The sequence below is a fragment of the Otolemur garnettii genome, unplaced genomic scaffold, assembly GCF_000181295.1.
Source record: "Otolemur garnettii isolate 467f Iridium unplaced genomic scaffold, OtoGar3 scaffold00122, whole genome shotgun sequence".
Taxonomy (NCBI): domain Eukaryota; kingdom Metazoa; phylum Chordata; class Mammalia; order Primates; family Galagidae; genus Otolemur; species Otolemur garnettii.
This window is the reverse complement of record NW_003852517.1, coordinates 2,072,133-2,093,391: the sequence shown is the minus strand read 5'-3', so window position 1 is coordinate 2,093,391 and position 21,259 is coordinate 2,072,133. Positions and strand designations below refer to the sequence as shown.

The following is a 21,259-nucleotide window of genomic DNA, read 5'->3' as shown; positions in this document are numbered from 1 at the left end:
CTTAAGTCATCCCTGAATGGACCTAAATCATGCCTTTCTGCCCCACAGGCTGTAAGGTCTAGGTTTTCTCTAGTGGTTACAACTTAACCACTATAGGGTCTGTTGGGTCACATATGCTCTTCACTTCAATGCCTTTTACCCTCCTCCGTAAGGCTTAGCTGTTTTTGCTCCGCAGTCTGTATTGCACAGAAACAGTTAGTCAAAACTGTCGACTAGGGATTCTTTACTTCACACACCTCTTTCCATTCAGTCTCAGGACACATCATGCCATCTCATCTTTACACTTTTCTATGGCCATCTATGCAGAGATAGGTACCATGTCGTCAAGAAGGTGGCAGACCACATAAAAGACAGACAGACAAACACATACATAGTTAGAAAAGAATGATGCATATCACACACACAAGAGAATGGGGCATTTGATAGGGAGTAGGGGTGGGGGAATGTCAAGCTGTCTTTGGGTGTTGGAATGTGTGGGTAGAGGCAGGTTGCTTCAGGAAGTAGGGGCTAAATGCCACTTAATGAAGTCTGGACACGTCATTCAGGAATCTCTGCAGGTTTTCTAGATTGAAATAATCTTACAATTAAATTTTCATCTTAAGAATACAAACTGTGGCCAGGCGAGGTGTCTCGTACCTGTAATCCTAGTATGCTAGGAGAGCGTGGCACATGTTTTGCTTGAACTCAGGAGTTCTAGATCAGCCTGAGCGAGAGCAAGACCTTGTCTCTACAAAAAAGAGAAAAACTAGCTGGGCATCATGGCAGGGACCTATAGTCCCAGCTACTTGGAAGGCTGAGGCAAGAGGATACCTTGAGACCAAGAGTTTGAGGTTGCTATGAGCTACAAAGCCATGGTACTTTTCCCAGGGTGATAGAGCGGGACTCTGTCTCAAACAAATAAATAAATAACAAAAATACAAACTGTGACAGTGATTTGAGAATGGATTGAGGTGATAACAGGGAAGTGAAGCCAAGTCTGAAGAGTAAGAGACCAATTAGTAGGCTGTGACAATAATAATTCACATGGAATAGAATGAGACCCACATTAAGCCAGTGTCATGGAAACAAATTTGGAAGATATTTCAGGTGCCCAATGAAGTTAACTTGAATGGGACATTGAAAAGGACAGAGACCAAGGTGGCTCCCACCTTGGTGGTTCTGACTAAGGTGACTGGGCAGATGATGTTATTATACTGTGATAATGGGAAGAGGACCACATTTTCCTAAAGGTAAGGCTGGAGGTAGGAATAAATTCCCCCCCATGGAGCCTTTCCTGATTAATTTGGCCAGAAGGACTCCCTCCCTTTTGGGGATCTGAAAGCTCTGAGTGGTTATATCATGTCTGAGATAAGCAAATAAAAATCTAATAGCTAGGCCGAGCGTAGAGGCTCACACCTGTAATCCTAGCACTCTGGGAGGCTAAGGCGGATGGATTGCTTGAGCTCAGGAGGTAAGAGACCAGCCTGAGCAAAAGCGAGACATTGTTTCTACTAAAAATAGAAAAACTGAAGCAAGAAGATCACTTGAGCCTGAGTTGGAGGTTTGAGGTTGCTGTGAGCTACTATGCCACAAGCACTCTAACCAGGGCAACAGCTTGAGACTCTGTCTCAAAAAAAAAAAAAAAAAAAAAATCTCTATCACAAGAATTGTGCTAGCAATTCTGAAAAATGGCAGTGGTAAAATATTATCCCCCTAAATATATCTCTATCTCTATCTATATATATATATAATTCAAAGTTTATTGAAAAACTTGAAAAAGTTTTCCAGAAGTTAAGACAAAACTTAATAGTAGAGGCATAATGGAAAAAGTTCCCCTAAAAATATTTTTGGTTGGGGCAGCACCTGTGAGTCAAAGGGGTAGGGTGCTGGCTCCATATGCTGGAGGTGGTGGGTTCAAACCCAGCCCCAGCCAAAATCTGCAAAAAAAAAAAAAAAAAAAAAAAAAAATTGGTCTAAATTATAAATAATTACTATGGTTACTACTGAGTTTTAGCAATATGTATGTGCCCTTCAAATTAGCATGTTTGTAGTACTTGTCCTTTGATATAACTTGCATTGTTATATGGGAAGTCAGAGACTTCCCAGTGATAGAATCTGCCTAAGAATTTAGCTACTTACATTCCTTTTGAGAGTAAGTTCATAATATTCAGAATCACTGGAGTCTGCTCCAAGCCTAGTGTGCTCAGTCTCTAAAGCACTACATATTCCTGCCTTTCAACAATCAAGTTTTAAATAAGTAATAATAAGTATAATACCAGAGATTGGTATTATATTACAAAAAAGCAGAACAGGAGCTGTCTCTGTCATTCTATGCAACCATTTTGAATTTTTGTGTTTAAAATTTAGACCAGTGAAACAGGGTCTGCCAAGTGTAATGTTTTTTTGTTTGGTGACTTTAACTCATACATGAAATGTTTTATTGATTCATATCTTTATAATTGAAATGTATTCTCTTTAAAGTGTTGTTTGAAAAAGAAAGAATGCATCAAGGAAATAAAACTTTACATTAGTGTTACAATTTAGTAGTTGCCTAAATTGTATCTTTGCAGAATTTCAGTTTTGTTCATTTTGTTGTTTTGAGACAGAGTCTCACTCTGTTGCCCTGAGTAGAGTGCTATGGCTTTGTAGGTTACAGCAACCTCAAAATCTAGGGCTTTAGCAATTTTTTTGCCACAGCCTCCTGAGTAGCTGGGACTATAGGTGCCCACCATAATCCCGTGCTAGTTTTTCTTTTTCTTTCTTCCTTTTTTTTTTTTTTAGTGGAGACGGGGGTCTTGCTTTTACTTAGACTGTCTAGAACTCCTGAGCTCAAGTGATCCACCTGCCTCGGCCTTGCAGAGTGCTACTTGCCTGGCCTGAATTTCAGTTTTAATACAACTCACTTTTAGCTACTGGACATAGTTTATTTTCACAACTACTACATCAGACTGTACAAGATCAAAGTTCACAATTGTTAGGGAGATATAAAAATTATTAATAAATAGCTATTACCTTTTGTGTTCTTATAGTATTTTTCAAATATTTTTTAACTTGAATGGTTTTATAGATGAAGTTGGATACTAGAAAATATTTACTGTCTATATTTCTTTTGGGGCCATTTTATTGCATTTGATTGTTTCAGTTCTTGATTATTTCTGAAAATATTTTTCCTTATATAGAAATGGATTTGGTTTGGTTTTTTTTTTTTTTTTTGAGTGTCACTTTTGTTTACCTTGGTCAAGTGCTGTGGCATCATAGCTCATAGCAAACTCAAACTCCTGGGCTCAAGTGATTCTCTTGCCTCAGCCTCCCAAGTATCTGGGACTATAGGTGCCCATCCCAACTCCTAGCTATTTATTGAGACGGGGTCTTGCTCTGGCTCAGGCTAGTCTCTAACTCCTGAGCTCAAGCAATCCACCCACCTTGTCTTTCCAGAGTGCTAGGATTACAGGTGGGAACCAATGCACCTGAGAAATAGATTTTTAGAGATTATGTGCTCTGGACCTAAATATACTAAGTACCACTTGGCAATGGAATATGCCTAGTAATAACTAACTAGTAGTTTTCATAAGAATTTTTTTAAATGAAAAGCTTTCTAAATCTATAATGACTTTTTTATTTTGGAGACAGAGTCTCAATTTGTTGCCCTTGGTAGAGTGCTGTGGCATCAGCTCACAGCAACCTCCAACTCCTGGGCTTAGGCAATTCTCATGTCTTAGCCTCCCAAGTAGCTGGGACTATAGACACCCACTACAATGCCTGGCTATTTTTTGTTGCAGTTTGGCTGGAGCCAGGTTCAAACCTGCCACCCTTGGTATATGGGGCCTGTGCCCTACCCACTAAGCCACAGGCACTGCTCTATAAAGACTTTAAAAGGGACATTTTATTTTATAAGAACCTGAGGGTTGTTGTGGTTTTCATCCTCTTACTGCCTATAATTACAGAAATTATTAATGATTTTAACTTTGAAAATTCCCCATGATCAGATATGAATGTTTGAGAAAAACATCAGGAACAAAAATAGCTGATAGTTGGCTTATAAGTCACACCCCAAAGCAACTATGACTGTCGTTTGATAAGACAAACCCTTTGGGGGCAGCTTTGTGTGTCTCCCAAGTGCCATAAGATGGATATGCATAATTCGGAACAGGCAGAAAAGAAGTGTTAGAATGCTTGACAGATAGAAAATTAGAATTGTATCATTTGGCTCAGTGGCTCATTCTTACACTACAAACATCAGTTGTAGTCTCTGAGAGATAAGAATCATAATACCTTGTTTGTGCACAGAAGGAGTACTCTTGATAATTTTTAATGTCAGCCTGCAAGCCTACATTCACCATCTATTCATTTCTCCATTCAAGAAAAATTCCTATGTCAGCCAATGTGATCATGAATGACCCTTATCCTGATGAAAGAATATTTAGGAATCATAATGGATGTTTGTAAAAGCCCACTGCCAATCATTGATATGGCTAGAAGAAATAGCTAAGTCTTTTCTCTACCTCTAATGCTCTTTGTGCACTTTTCTCAAGCATATAGTGACAGAATGCTGGAGCTTGAAGGGATATTTAATGTGCTACCAGCATTAGTTGGCAGCTTTGTGACTAACTGTGAAGGCAACCTATTGTAATACAGAGATTGTAGGCATAGATTGAAGAAGGCAAAGTTGTGTGTATTTGTGTGATGGGGGCGTGGTAGGTAAGAATTTTCCTATTTTTATAGTTTAGTCCTTTCATCTTACTTGGAAGAAATTGAGGGCAGGAAAGACTGGATGTTTATCTCAAGTTTATACAATCTGTTAGCATTTGAGACACCCATGTTTAAAGGAATATTCTCATTTTTATTTCCGTGCCCTATATAAGTATCTCCTCCCAAATTAGGTACTGTATTTTCTCACTGGATAAGCAAAGTTTAAACTGATACTACCCAAAGCTTATTCCACTTATTCTGAAACAACCAGTGGTCTCCATATCACTATTTCAGAAAACCATGATCCAGTATATTAGTTCCCTAAATCCGCCATGAGATTCTGGGACTCTCACCCTTTGCCCTTGCACTTCCTCATTGTTAAAACACCTCCCCTGCCCCATCCTCTATTCTGGTTATCAAAGGGATACTCCTTCACTGAGGTTCTGCTCAAATATGACCTTTCTATGAAGCTTTGCCCCAGTGGCTGTAGCTGGTTAATCCCTTGCATACCGTGCAGAGTGGTTAGCACCTCTTTGCAGTGTTGTTTCATTTTCCCATTTGTCATGCATCTTTATTTCCCATTAGAAAATAAGCTCCACAAAGGCAGGCATCTACCTTATTGATTCCTATGCCCTCTAACAAGTAGCTTACAGGTCCCTTGAACTTGCTTTCAGTTCAGATAAACTTAAAGAAAAAGAGTAGTGATAGATAGTAAATTTATTCTAGAAAAGTGCCCTGTTAGTTAATCTTGCCTTACCAATTAAGAGGTAAGGTCCTTGTGGGTGAAAGATCTTTGTCTGCAACCATCTTATTGGTTTTCACAATTCTGGCACAGAGTTATTGGCTCCATAAACTATTATGGACTCATCTAAGAAAATGAAAAGGGAGAGGAAGAGACTTCTGAAAACAAAGATTTCACTTTGGACTTTTTGCTTCTGGCCCTCCTTGCATTTTTGTCATTAGTCTAGCCACACTCATGTGTTATATTGTTAGGCACTTCCTTTTGGAAAATTATCTTACCCTTTCTCTTCAATTTTTTGAAAACCTCATCCTCATAATTTACCTTTCAGCTTGCTTTTGTTTGAATTCTGAATTTTTAGGAGAAGCTGAATTAGGAAGTCTTAAAGTGCACTTGTTTGAGGTCTTAAGGCAGTTATAAGTAAATAGACATTCAGAGGTTCTAAAAGTTCTCTGCTGGTCCTTTTTCTCAATATGATTCCAGGAAACTCGATCAAGTTTCTTTTTCTTTCTTTCTTTTTTTTTTTTCCCCAAGGAAGAAAGGATTTATTTCAGAGGACACATCAACTGGGAGGGGGAGGCACAGGTTATCTCAAATCCACCTTCCCAATTAGCAGGGTTAAGGGGTTTTTATGGATGTGAAAATGAGTATGCATAAAGGGAGTGAAACCATGGTATGTTTGGGGTGAGTGCAGGGCACCCAAGTGCAGTGGAGAATCATGCTAGTTTATACATTCCATAAACAAAAATGGTGGAATATTGTTCATTCTTTTAGCCTGGTGTGCAGGCTTAGTGGCTCTTAGTTGCAATCTGAAGTGGCAAATTGCATATCTTGTCTTTCTATGGACATTCTGGTAGAGTAAGATGCTGTAATTATCTCAGAGTTATAAGGAGGTTCTGCTTTTTCTGCCTAGTCTTGGTTCAGGTCTCCTGTGAGGCTGCAATCAGATGAGGGCTTGACAGAGCTCTCACTTTCACTTCCAAGGAGACTTATACCCATAGCTGACAAGCCAGTGCTGGCTGTTGGCAGGAGGCCTCAGGTCCGCATCATGTGGGTGTCTGTGACCAGGGTGTTCTGCCAGAGAATTCATGGATCCACTTCTGTTCTGGGCTGGGTGCCATACCTTGCTTAGTTTGTATTCTTGGGAGGATTTACACAACTTTAAAGATACAGCTGCCACTTCCCAGTACCATCCTACTGGGCCTATAAGAGCGAGCAGACCTAGCAACCCCTGATCACTTCCAACACCAGGCCCAAGGAAAACAAAATCCTCAATCAAGTTTCAATCATTTTGAACACAGGTTGATGAGATGTGAGAAGGAATTATGTTGAAAGGTTTACTAGGTGTTAGGAAATAGCTTAAATGAGAATATTCATGCTGGCAAAAGTTTAGAAATAAAGTGAAGCAATATTCCAGGTAGACAGATATGTGAAACTTGGGGCCAGAAGTTGTCCCTGCTGTTCAACATCAATTAGCTATGCATAGTATGATCACAGGCAAAGCCCTTTGCTGTCTTTGTCTACTAGAGACAGTTTTGACTATGATCTCAGTTATGCTTATGTCATTCTAAGCTAAGCTCACTATGAAATTATTCAGAAGAATGCTTGAAGATGAATCAAACAACTGATGAAGTAGATGGATTTTTTTCATTGTTGAGAGAAAGAGAAGTTGAAAACAGAAAAGTTTAAGAAGTAACTAAAAGGATGAAGAAAAAAGAAATTGAAGAGAAATAACTCTTAAGACCATGTGTTTAGCCTTAACATTACTGGAAAAGTAAAAAACACAAATCATCACAAAGTACTTAAATAAGGAAATGTTTGTTTATTTTCTTTTGTTTCACCAGCTCTTAAGGAGTCCAATTCATAGTAGAATATTGTGCAATTAGTATACACATTGTTGCACATCAGTTATGTCATGTAACTGATGCAAAAAGAATTGTGTGTGTTATAGTAAATACATGCTGTTTCTCATGCTCTTTTTATGGATGAGCCTCAAAAGGAACAATATTAGTCCAGCAATTACCTGAGAATAAAAAGCTCCCCATAAATGTATAATGTATTCTAAGTAATTAAAGTTTGTCCCTTTGAAGCCAAAACATTTTTTGAAGTAACCATTCTGATGAAATTCTTTGCAAAACAGGTTGTATAGTTCTTTCCTTCAAAAAAAAATAGATGAAATTAAACATAATTAAAAGTTTTATTGTTAATGTTATTATGAACATCATCTTTAGTCTGTATTATAGAATGCAATGATGCCCTCTGGACTAGTAGGGATTGATAATGGAATTATAATAATTATGAATAAATTGAGATAAAGTTTGGATCTTGCAATATCTCCTTCATCTGCCTAGAGAAGATTTCTGTTTTGTGTATCTTGGTTCTCAGTTAAAGGTCAGATGCTGAGGTTACAAGGCAAATACTTTAATGATAAGTTAACAATAACATAAATTATCCAATGACATAAGAAATGTTTAGAAAGTTTTCTGTGCTACAGATTTTATGGACACTTGACAATTATTACCTGGGGGTTCAAAGAAAATAATAGGAAGACATATTTCCAGGGAAAAACTCTTTTCCCCCAAACAAAAGGAGGCAAATTTCCAGTATATTGGGCAAGTAGACAGAACTTCCAAAAGAAGTAGATGAAACAAATAATTGTTAGAGACAATTTCACTTAGAGAAAACAAATAATTCAGGTTATCTCATATTCATACTTTCTTAAATTAAGGTGATCATCTTGAGTTGCTTATCTTACACAAAAATTTCTAAAATCCATTGAAAAGAAGTAAAGAAAATTCCCAATGCTAAGTATTATAGGGAAATGGTTGCCTACCAAAATGTCTGTCTTTCATTTAATTGCCTATATCAGAACTGGTTACAGAAAAGGTGATTACCAATTACTGTTCAGGAAGCAATACAGAATAATAGTTAATAAATTATAGAGTAATGGATGAGTTTAAATCATAATTCTCCTGATTATTAGCATATTACTGTGGCAAGTTGTTTACAATCTCAGTTTCCTTCCCAGTTAAACAGGGATCATACTGACACCTCATTTTTGTTGTGAGGATGCTATGATTTGATCGGCCTCTCCAAAAGTTATGTTGAAATTTAGTTGCCATTGTGATGCTATTAAGAGATAGGACCTGTAGAGGTGATTAAGTCATGAGGGTTCTCCCCTTATTAATTAATGCCCTTATTGTGGGAGCAGGCTTTTGATGAAATAATGAAGTTTGGCTCCCACTTTCTCTCTACCTCATGCACTCACTTCCACTTTCTGTCAAGGAATAATATACCCTGAAAGCCCTTATCAGAGGCTGACACTGTGTTCTTGGATTTCCCAGCATACGGATCTGTGAGCCAAATAACTGTCTACTGTTTGTTTGCAAATTACTCAGTCTGAGGCATTTTGTTATAGCAGCAGAAAATAGACTAGACAGAAAATGAATACTGAGAATTAGGGCTGTTGTTACAACAAATACCTAAAAATGTAGGAGTGGCTTTAGACCTAAGAAATGGACAGAAGCTAGAAGAATTTGTAGCAGGCTGGAAAGAGCCTAGATTGCCATGAGTGGAGTGTAAGGGTGATTTGGTAAGGGCTCATAAAAGGAGAGCTGTAGGGAAAGTCCGAATCTTCTTATGTACTACTGAAGTGGTTGTGAGCAGAATGTTGGCAGAAATATGGACAGCAAATGTCATTTTGATGAGGTCTTGGAAATGAGAAACAAGGTACTGGAAACTGGAGCAAAGGCCAGCCTTGTTATACAGTTGCACAGAACTTGGCAGAATTATATCCACGTCTTGGGACTTTATGAGTGGGGACTCTTGGGACTTAAGAGCAATGAACACTAGGATGTCTAGTGGAAGAAACATCTAAGAAGGAAAGCCTTCAGGCTATTGTGTGGCTAAATTTAACTGCATACCATGAGATGCAAGAGAGAAAAATGACTTAAACCTGGAATTGATAATTAAAAGGGAAGCAGAATGGAAAGATTTGGAAAAATCAGAGCCCAGCTATAGTAAAATGAAAAGGCATGTTTGAAGCAAGTGGTTACTATAGATAGAAGAGAGTACAGTATTATTCATTAAGACAATGGGGGAAAAAGATCCCTGAGGCATTTTAAATATGTCTGAGGTTGCCCCTCCCATCACAGGTTCAGAGCTATAGGACAGCAGAAAAGTTTGAGGGGAAATTGAAGTGCCCTGCACAGGCTGGCTGCCAAAAGCTGTGTTTATGCTGCATTCTGTCACAGTGCTCCTTGACCACCCCCAGTCATAGCTCAAGCAAGCCCAGGTACAGCTCAACCCACCGCACAGGAAGGTATACTTTGTAAGCCTTGGCAACACCCACTCCTTGACACTGCAGGCTTGCAAAATGCAAGGGCAATAGGGGAATAGCTACCTCCACGTAGATTTCAAAGGATGTTGCTAACAGCTTGAGGGCCTAGGAAGAGCCTTGTTGCAGGGGCAGAGCATCACAGAGAGCTCCTGGTAAGGCAATGCTGAGCGGAAATGTGATATTGGGGCCACCACAGAGAGTCCCTACCAGAACAAAGCTTAGTGGAGCCATGGGAGTGGGACTGCCATCCTCCCCCACCCCCGGAACTGTAGAGCTATCAACCTGCAGAATTAGCCTGGGAAAGCTGCACCATTGAGTCTCTAACTCATGAGAGCTGAAGCATGGACTGAGACCAGCAAAACTGTAAGGGTTGGGCCTCCCGAAGCCATGGGTGCCTAACCCTTATTGCAGTGTGCCCCAGATGTGGTAAATGGAGTCAAAGTAGATTATTCTCCAGCCTCAAACTTAATGTTGTTTTCTCTATTGGATTTTGGACTTAGTTTGGGCCCGTTACTCGTTTCTTTTTGCCTATTTCTCCCTTTTGGAATAGAAATGTCTATCTTATGTTTGTCCTGCCATTGTACTTTAAAAGTAGAATATTTATTTAGATTTCACAGGCTCACAGTTGGGGGGAATTTGCCTCAGGATAAATCATGCCTTGAGTCTCACCTGTATCTGATTTAGATGAAACTCTGGACTTTGGAGTTGATGCTGGAATGAGTTAAAACTTTAGGTGCTAATGGGATAGAACTAATGTACTGTATTTTGTATGTGAAAAGAACATGAGTTTTGGGTAAGGTAGAATGCTATGTTTGAATGTCCCCTCCAAAATTCATGTTGAAATTTAATTGTCATTGTGATTAAGGGGGGACCTTTAGAGGTAATTCAGATCATGAAAGTATTAATACCCTTATGATGAAAGTGGGTTAGCTACCACAGGACTGGGCTCCTAGTAAAAGAAAGAAGTTTTGTTCCTATGCTCTCTCTTACTTATGCTCTTTCACCTTCTGCTTTCAGCCACGGAATAATGCAGCACAAAAGCCTTTGCCAGGCACAAGTACCATGCTCTTGCATTTCTCAGCCTCCAGAACCATAAGCCAAATGTACTCCTACCACTTATAGATTACAGTCTCAGGTAGTCTGAGAACATGAACTAAGACAAAGGATTAAATGATTATTTTTTAAGCAAATATTTATTATGTATCATAAACTCTGTTAAGGAAGATTAATTAATAGAAACTATTCCCTAGGAAATTATAGAATAATGCTTGAGAAATGGTTGGCAGAAATTGTTGAAGTCACATATATATATGGTCATTCCAGAGGAACATATTTGATTTTAGTTTTGTTTCCATTTTTTAGGGGAAGAATCATGTGAAGTACAACTTTACATTAAGAGACAATCCTTACACTTTGTCTCAGTGGGAAAGTCCTTTCAACTTGAATGCCCTGTGAAATACTGTAATGACAGGCCTAATGTGACTTGGTGCAAGCTCAAAGGGACAAACTGTTCAGATTTTGGAGACAGATTTCAGCACACAAGTTGGGAAGAAAAGAAGAATATTTCAGTTTTTATTCTACATTTTGAACCAGTGCTTCCTAGTGACAATGGGTCATATCGCTGCTTTGTGAATCTTTCATCTAAACTCATTACAAGCCACTCAACAGCCATTAATGTGATAGGTGAGTTCTCAATGCCTAGTGCATCTAATGTTTTTCTCATCATGCTTCCAAAAGAGGATGATCCAGATTCTCAAGTGATTGTGCTAGAGGCTGAACTCCTTTGGCATATCAGAAGTTGGACACACTTTAGAGATTATTATGTGGAGATGTGTACACTTGTTGTGCAGGTGTGTGTGTTTTTGGGGGGGGGTATGAGGCAGAGAAGAGAAGAGAAAAATATAACAGAACGTATTGTTCATGTCTTTAGGTGTTATAAAATTTATTTGGTAAATCCAAAAGTAGATTACTAAAATATTGAAAAATTACAATTAAGTGAATACCTATAGTTGTAGATAGTTCTATATTCTTTGATCTGTTTTTCTTTTATGTATTTGTCCTTGCCTCTTATTAATTATAATTCCTTGAAGTTGTGTTTGTGGTGCTTAGACAATTATAGACTCATTAATAGATTATAATTTGCTTAAAGCACACAAATAACTTGATTCCCTAATGACTTTCTAGGAATAGTCATAGCTTCAACTATCTCCCTGTCCCCTTCCAGAGGGCTTTCATAGGCTTTAACAGCTGAAAAAAGACAGGTAGAAGTCAAGCTAGGGAAAATCCAAGCTGAATAAAACATAGAAAGAAATACACATAGAAAGAAGAGTAGAGGAGAGTAAAAAATATTTGATTTGTGGGAATTCCACAGCCAATATTATACTCAATGGTGAAAGACTGAAAGCTTTCCCATGAGAATAGGAATAAGACAGAGGTTTGGTGCTGTACTAAGTAGCATCACTAAACTGTAGATGTAGCCACATAAGCTTACTTCTGTTATGGGTGCCATGCATTTCAATGTATACATTTTGTGGCTGTTCTTTTAAAAATCAATTTATTGAGGCTGGGTGCTGTGGCTAATGCATGTAATCCCAGCACTTGTGAGGCTGAGGTGGGTGGATTGCCTGAGCTTGAAGGTTCAAGACCAGCCTGAGCCAGAGAAAGACTTTGTCTCTAAAAAAATAGCAATGCATTATGGAAAGCACCTGTAGTCCCAGCTACTTGGGAGGCTGAGGCAAGAGAAATCACTTGAGCCCAAGAGTTTGAGGTTGCTGTGAGCTATGATGCCACAACAGTCTTATACCAAGGGTGACTGAGTAAGACTCTGTCTCAAAAAAAAAAAATTAATTTATTGCTTTATACCCTTACTTTACAGTCTCTATTTGATCTTCCTCAAAGTACCCCAATGAAGGAATCCATTGAAATTCTTTTAAAATGTTTTATTATTTATTTTTATCTGTATTAGTATTTTTGAGACAGAGTCTCATTTGCTGCCCTGGGTAGAGTGCCCTGGCGTCTTAGCTCACAGCAACCTCAAACTCCTGGGCTCAAGTGATTCTCTTACCTCATCCTCCTGAGTAGCTGGATCTATAGGTGCTCACCATCATGCCTGATTGGTTTTTTCTATTTTTGGTAGAGATGGACTCTTGCTCTTGCTCAGGTTGGTCACAAACTCCTGAGCTCAGGTGATCCACCCTGGTGTGAGCTACCACACCAGGCTCTTACCACTTTGTTAATTAATGCTCCTGATCTACACTGGTCTTGCCTCTCAACAGCCTTTCGTTTTGTTATGTGTTCCTTTCTATAGCTTCTGTGAGCATTGCAGACCTTCATTATGTTCCTTCTAAGTAATGCAATTAATTAATTATATGCTTGAACCCTTCATCTTTAGTGTTTCCCTATTTTGGTCCTTTCCAGTCAAGTATCTTCCTAATAGACTTAATTTGCCTAACACGTTTTTTTTTTTTTTCATAAGCCCACTCCCCCACAGAGCATTCCCTGTGCTCACAATGTCAGGGTTGTGTTTGTTAACCAGCATTTAAGGTCTTCCATAGTTCACCTCCACCTACCTTTCTGGATTCCATATACAGCCTTTCAACTCCAGCCTAACAGCCCTATTTGCCATTGCCATGGTTTCACTATGACCTTTTCTATGCCACTCTTGTCACTTGTAGGCCATCCATTCATCTGTTTCCAACTATCAAAATTCTAACCCTTCTTTCAAGCTCAACTCATTTCCCAAATTCTCAAGGAAGTCTGCCACCATCACCTTAGGGGGTATGATCTCTCTTTTCTATCAATTTTTTTTTTCTTTTTCAGTTTTTGGCCGGGGCTGGGTTTGAACCCACCAGCTCCGGCATATGGGGGCCGGCACCCTACTCCTTTGAGCTCCTTTGAGAAAAGGTGCTGCCCTTTTCTATCAATTTTTATGCCATTTGATGTCTCTGCCTTTTATTTATCACACATTTCTTTTCACTGTAGTAATGTATGGTAATGTCTTTTAAGTTCCATGAAAGATTATAATGTCTTGGGAGGGACAAATTATATCATATTTCTTTGAGTTATCTCTACTTCCTTCACAAAAGTTAAATGTAAGGTTTAGGAATTAGCTTTAATTAAAATTGTGTGTGCATTTTCCTTTAGTAAAGTAGTGAAAACAAAAATAACAGGGAAAGGCTCAAAAAAATTCCTTTTTTCTTCTGAACTTGGGAGGGTTCCATGAACTAAGTAAGCCTAAGAAGTGCTCAATAAACTAGGTATGAACTAAGTATGTTAAAAATACACTCAGAACTATGTTTAAGGACCATGTTTTTCATAAATAAATTTTGGAAGGTATACTAGGAGACATTTTGTTGTCTTCCCTTGAAATATATTTCTGAAGGCATACTGTAAATTTTTTTTTCTTTCTTTTTTTAATCTGACTCTCCTTTGTTGTTAATGTTAAAGTTAAGAATTGGTTCACATAAGGACAGGTCTGTGATGGAGTGGGGGCTTGTGTGCTCTTAGGAAAGCAATATTTTCCCAGAATGAAGAAAAGTACTTTGCAAAATAAAGCAAAGCCCCAGGGAAAAAGTTGACAGAGCTGGGAACAGTCACCAGAAGACGCTTGGGCCTGAAACTCTAGCCTTACCTTGGTTAGTTTCTGAATAGGAACTTCACAAAAGTGGGTTGGTCCTTATCTGTGCAGGAAAGTGCATGTAGAGCGGGAGGGCAGGAAGTGAGAGGTACAGGCTTTTTTCAGAATAAGCACCAAGGACATCACTGAAGGCATCTTTTCCTTGTAGCCTTCCACCCTCACTTGGAGCACCTGCTGAACATGCATCTTGTTACTCCAGGTGTCATAGGTGTCATGTAGGCTGTATTGGGTCCTTATACTTAATGAGTGGGAAGAGGACATCAAACCAAACAGATGAAAGTTATGTGACATTTACCAAGTTTTTCTGTGACCAGCACAATGAACCCAGGAATTTAATTTGTGTTCACATCAAATTTGTGTCCACCTTGTGGACCTCAAGGTAATGATTCACAAATTACAGAAACCTTGAGCTGGGCTATTGGATTCTATTGGTGTGCAAATGCTGGAATCTTCTGTGAGACTAGCTCTTACTTTGGATATGCCCAAGTGTACACTCTCAACTAATTTTAATTTTTTTTATCTTTTTTCTCTATTTCAGAAGAAATTCAAAGCAATTCAGAACTCCCTCTAATAGGTAAGTATTAAGCTAATCAAATAAAATTAAGAAAACTAGATTTTTGTGTGCGTGCTTAGAAGCATCTTAGTCAATCAGATTTGTTTGTATTAGGTTATCTGTTGTGGGAACCTTGGTCCTCCCCAGACAGCTCCACCCTAAATAGCAGCTGCACCATGAACAATACAGCTGTGTTACTGCTCAGAATTACCAAATCACTTTGTAGCCTGCTTCTACTGCCCCTGATCATTTTTACCCCCAAACCAAGTATCTAGGGAAACAAAGCACAGACATTATAACACATTATAATCCTTTCCTCAGAACAGGATTTCTCCACTGACATTTTGGGGTGCATAATTCTTCACTGCAGCGAGAGGGGTGGTATCCTGCATAATGTAGGATGTTTAAGCAGAATTTCTGGGCTCTCTTCACTAAATGCTATCCTTCCTTCCCTCATCTTGTGACAACCCAAACTGTCTCCAGACATCGCCACATGTTTTCTGGAGGACAAAACTGTTGGATGCATTCTAATATTTTCTATTTTTTTGTTTTTTTTTTTAAAATACAATTTGTAATCTATTAAATTGTATCAGAACCTACTAATAAGTTGCTGCCAACTGCAGAGAAACAGGGCCTTAATGCAGGTTAAGATTAATTAATTATTATAAGTATTAGCTAAATGCTAGGCAGAACATATCTGAGAATACCAGAAGGATTTGATATTTGGACATACTTGAATTTAGTGTCAGAAACATGTTGACTCACATTCCAACTGCTACTAACTGGCTGAATTTAGACAAAATTCTTGGAACAATAACACTGTTCTCAAGTCATGATACTGGATAAAGTCAATAGCTTTCCTACTTAGGTGACAAATATAGAAGTTAAAATAGATACTACAAATAGAAGGGCTTGGTGGAGTGTTACAGAGAAGTATTATGGAGATAATTCTATGGAAGATTAATCCTAGTGGATTAAAGGATTTTTTCAAAAAGTGAATTATTACAGAGCCACATGTCAGCATTAAAGCAAGAGGTGGCTGAGGGAACTGAGGCCTGGGATTCTCAAGGAATGCCTCGAAGGGGAAATGGAGGCATCAGCCTGAAATCACCTTCATTCAAGTTCCAACGATGCAGAACGGTCCTGCTGATTGATCCTAATATCATGTATCTCAGATTTCCTAATTATATTTAGCATTGACTAATATTCCAGATCCATCCAGTGCCTCAGCAAGACCCTCCGAGGAAGAGATGGCAAACAGACCTTGGCTCTTTTATAGTTTGCTTGCTTTGGGGGGATTACTTCTACTCATTACCTGTTCCTGCCTGCTCTTCTGCCTGAGAAGGCACCAAGGTGGGTCACATTTTCTCTCTGCTTTTACATACCACCCATTTGGTGGGATTAATCAATGTGTAGTTTATTCCTGTTGTTTTCTTTCCCAATCCTGGGATAAACTATGGATAATGATTTCCTGGGGGACAACTCATACTTCCACTGAAAAGCCAAATGGGTTAAACTGGGCTCCTCCCAGTCATGGGGAGGCAAGCTCACCAGGATGCAGTGCTCCAGCCCAGGGCCATTCCACAGCAAACTAGACGCACACGCCCTCATATTAATGGAGATCCAGTGTGCCTACAGGGACTTTGTACTATGAGAGTCCTTACTTTCTGTTGCTTTTACAAACACACGCTTGAACTCAATCCTCATGCAACAATGATGCATTTGAAATATGTGGGTTTGGCTGGGATGGGAGAGGTATAATGTTTTGAAAAGAATTACTTTGAACTTTTATTAAGAATTCCCTCAGTGTCACGAACAAAAAATGTTTACCTAAGAGAGAGAAACGCAGGTAGCTCTGATCTGAGCCACTTCAGTTTCTGTCTTTTTCCTTTCCTCTACACTTTCTCATCCCTTTTCCCACAATACCAACCACAGTGTAGCTGTAGAAACTGAGCTAGGCAGAGCCACCCTTCTTTTATATGCCACAGGAGAGAGCATTGTCTGGACAAAGCGCTTCCGACATTTTGGAGCAAGCCCAGAACCTTCTCAGAACTGGGAAAAATTCGATATAACCTAAACTCTGTATCTGCAGCCCCCCAGTTCTTTTTATGGCTCTTCCATGGATTTCTTCATCTTTCTTCAGGCTAGCAGAACATCTCTCAGAAGTTCAGAAAAAATGAGTCTGGAATATATGTTTTGATTTTCCACGTCCAAAGTGAATTAGATAGTAGAGATTCTGGGAAGGTAGGTGGCAGGGTGTTTCTAGAATTGTGTATGGAACATCCTAGGGGCAAGGACTTCCAGCCTTTTCCAAGTGATGTCCTGGATTCTGTCTCTTCCTCTTAGCTATGCCATAGGGCTATGAGGAGAAGACTGATGAGCCAGTGAGGGAAATGAGCAGCTCACTAACATGGCACTGCAGCCGCAGCAAATGAACAGGCCCGAACTAATAACACCCTCACTGGCTTGCTACAGGGAGGGCACTGGTGGGAAGGTGGTTTGCTTTTGCTTATTATTTTTCTTTTGATCTTCTAGGGAAACAAAAGAAGCTCTCCGACACAGCCAGAGGGGAAATTAACCTGGTATGTTTGATGTACTTGTTGGAACAAATACTATTTGTGTTATACCACAGTTATTTGTCTATTTAATTTAATCAATGAGTTTATATGACACTTGCCACATGCCAGGCACTATTCTAAGTACTACATATCAGACTTCTCTTTAAAAATGTGTTTATTTTACATTCTCATTTCTCTGCTTCAAAGACTTGTCAGCATTAACAGGTCTCATAATAAATAATTCTTTGGAAAGGCACAGGAAGCAGTCTAGACCCAAAACAGAAAAGTCAAGACTGAATCATATAACTTGGGCTCAGCTCTTGCCTGTTATGTGGACTCAGGATATGCATTTATTCTCACAAACACACCTTCAAGTCTTCCTGGAAAAGAGTAGGGAGTTGATGAAGGATCAAATCCATAAACAACCTTATAAAATGACAAGGTGTCTTCATAAGTCACACCAAAAGAATAAGAGGAATGATCTCAGGCTAAGTTACTATGCAAAAGTCCTTGGGAACATATGTGGGATCATCAAGGAAGAGACCACCAGATGCAGGAAAGGGAATTTTGGAGTCAGTTTTTCCTATACAGGTAGGTATATAAAGTTGGGCCTTCCTTTTTCTTCTGAAATCAGTGTTGTATAGATGTTGGAAATAAATAAAAATGCAAGATGAGGCTATATCAGGTTGGACAATTAAGTTCATGAACTCATCCTAGAAATAGTGCTATATACTCATTGCTGAATTTCACTATAGTCACTAGTCTATGGATCTGGCGACCATAGTGATATTCAGTAATGAGGTATGTAGCTCTTTTCCTAGGATGAGTTAGAGAACTTAATTGTCAGACTTTCATACAATAACAGCTCTGATGACTAAGAAACAGAGGTCCAAAATTGCTCTGAAGGGTGGACTAGGCATCGTGCTTGGTGCACGGCTTCCCAAGGGGAGTACCTTGAAGGTGACTGTAGTGATATTCAGCAATGTAGCATCCTTCTTCTAGGATGAGTTCATGACCTTAATTGTCCAACCTCATATATTTATAAAAATAATTTCTGAATCGCTTTAATTAAAAACAACCATAAATGAAGTTCTGCAAAAGAACTTGAAGAGTGTGTATGTGTGTGTTTATATTTCAGTAAGAAAGAGAAGTGATGAAGAGGTGGTAACCCTCTTAAATGTTCCAGAAATGCCAGAGGTAGATATAGCCAACAATTCAACATATAATATTAATTGGCATTCAGTATTTCCCACCTGCCTGCCTAATTTCAAACCAAACCAAATAGACTCATCTTGATAAACTTCTGCTAAGTTTTTGGTGAGCATCAGTAGGTCCTGTGTTGAGGACCTAAGGCTTTGTTTCCTCAAATAAGAAAATTTTCTTAAATATTGTTTCTTCTCTTTCTATAAGGTATAACAAAAAACTATATTCACCTATAACAAGGCTTGAGAGCTAAAAAACAAAATTTAAAACAAAAATCTAAAATAACTGACTGTGCAAGTAAAATGCAGGTTGATTAAACCATGGTCATTTTTCTTTCCAAAAACTAGATAAATTATGATTTAACTTTAACTCACATGGGGTTTTTCTGTGTCTGTGATTATTTGGGAAGTTTGTTTTAAGGTGTTCTTATTATTCACAGGAATCTGAATTTTTTGTTTTGGTCTGATTTGTCGAGCCTTTCATAAAATATCAAAGAGATGCCATATTAGATCCCTGGGGCTAAATGTTTCTTTCTTTCTTCTATTCCTTTTTTCCTTCTTCTTTTAATCTTTCAGACTTTTATTTAAGTACAATGATCAAGGATGGATTTTAGATCTCATTGAAAGCAGCCACATCCGTGGGCACATAGTCCTCAAAAGCAGCGATTTGCAACTCCAGCGCATTATGCCAATTTCATCGTCTTCAGCTACACACTATATTTGACATTTTAAAATTCCACATCCCACCACAACTGGTGTAGAGGCGCTTCAGACCAAGCTTGAATGCTTCTGGAACACTCCTCTAATGTTGCCACATCTGTCTCATCCTCTCAAGGTTTTACATCCAGCAGGATGGAAGACGTGGCAACAAGTGAGGAGACTGGGGGGGTTCTTTGGTTCACACTGTGCAAGGTGTTCTCCACTTAGCATCTTAGCAGCTTTGCTTTTCTCCTCCTCATCAAATCCAAAAAGAGCAATGTCATCATTGTCTCAACTCCCTGGAGCTCCTCTTCCTGTAGTGACTCCCATGTCAGCAGGACCATCCTTGCCCAAAACCTGCTCTCCTGGCAGGTTGACATTTTAAGACTTGATGGGATTACACTAATGTGGGCATAACACAGGCAGGAGATGGCTTCAAAGTGGCCATGTCTGCTTGGGGTGGCAAAGATGCCTGATGGAGCTCTTGTCCCCCAGATAATTGATGAGAACCTGGAAGCTGGTGGGTTTTTCAGGTCTTGGAACCCCCTGGTCTCGGCTGTGTGGGAGAGCTGAGTAGCAGTAGAAGGAAACAGTTCAGGCGGAGGTATCTGGTGCTAAGAGAGCAAAAAGGCCCCTGGGGCTAAAAATTTCTGAAGTAGAAACTTATATGGGTGCCAGCAGAGAAATCAAAGTAGAGAAAGGAGTGGTAAAAATACAACAGTAACACGTAAAAGCCAAAGTTCTGATCCTAATCCGACACGGTCCTTTAAGACCATAAAAGTATTTGTATACTAAAAACCACTGAATTGTATACTTACAAGTGAACGTTTTACAGTTTGTGAATTATCTTTCTCTCATATATATTTAAAGTGCTTTATATGGTGTCATGGGAATGTAAGGGGAGATGGCTGCTTCTGTCTTTATTGTCACTACCCACCACATGCTGGTCCCCCAGCCCTATGGCACCTAGCTGCTTTGATGGGGTGCCACAGAAGAGGTCCAGCTGCATGGCATCATGTGTTCTTTTACCTCATTTATCCTAACAAAATTTGTCATGGAAATGAGCCATCTTTGGGAAGATAGCCCGGTAACTGAATTGACAGACCTAAATAGGTTAAAAAGTGTAGCAGGTACCTTGCTGATATGTTGAGGACTTATGGTTATTTTCCAAGTCATCTGACAATCTTCTTCAGTCCCTCACCTCCTGATTTTTTTTTAAAAAATATTCAGATTAGGGGTGCTTGTAGCTCAGTGGTTAGGGCACTGGTCACATGCTCGAGGGCTGGTGGGTTTGAACCTGGCCCAGGCCTGCTAAACAAACAACAACAACAACAAAGCTGAGTGTTGTGGCAGGTGCCTGTAGTCCCAGCTACTAGGGAAGCTGAGGCAAGAAAATCGCTTGAGCCCAAGGATTTGACGTTGCTATGAGCTATGATGCCATGGTACTCTACTGAGGGCAACAAAGTGAGACTCTATCTCAATTTTAAAAAAATCAGATTAAAATATGGTTACATACAATTAGGTGACATTGTTTGCATTTGTTAGGTAAAGTCCAGTTTGTGGTTGAGCCCTTCACCCAGGCCCAGCTCCTGACTTTCACCATTCTCCTTCAGTGAGGTCGGGGCACTTTCCATCTTAGCCAAGCAATTCTTGCCTCTTTTAATCAACTAGGCTCAGTGTTATTTCTCAGCAGCCACCTTATCAGAGGGAGCATGTGAATCAGTTATTACCATTTCTCAGGATAAAGTCAGATATGCTTGCATAGTAGAACTCTGCCAAGGGGATGTCATACACATCCTACTGCAGGCATCCCACTGAGGATGACAAAGGGCCAGGTCAGGTATGGAGACTATCAAAGACTATGG

The 21,259-nt window shown here is 39.2% G+C and overlaps 1 protein-coding gene across 2 annotated transcripts in view; it reads left to right on the top strand.

The window, feature by feature from the left end:
- The window catches only part of BTLA (B and T lymphocyte associated), a 28,615-nt gene that overhangs the window by 5,895 nt on the left and 1,461 nt on the right, over positions 1-21,259 (top strand). The window contains exons 2-4 of one of the 2 annotated variants that reach the window (XM_003797693.1): positions 11,109-11,429; positions 16,148-16,288; positions 17,471-17,517. In XM_003797693.1, the coding sequence (XP_003797741.1) occupies positions 11,109-11,429; positions 16,148-16,288; positions 17,471-17,517 (509 nt within the window). The remainder of the gene's footprint in view (positions 1-11,108; positions 11,430-16,147; positions 16,289-17,470; positions 17,518-21,259) is intronic. The other variant, XM_003797694.1, reaches the window with a different exon arrangement.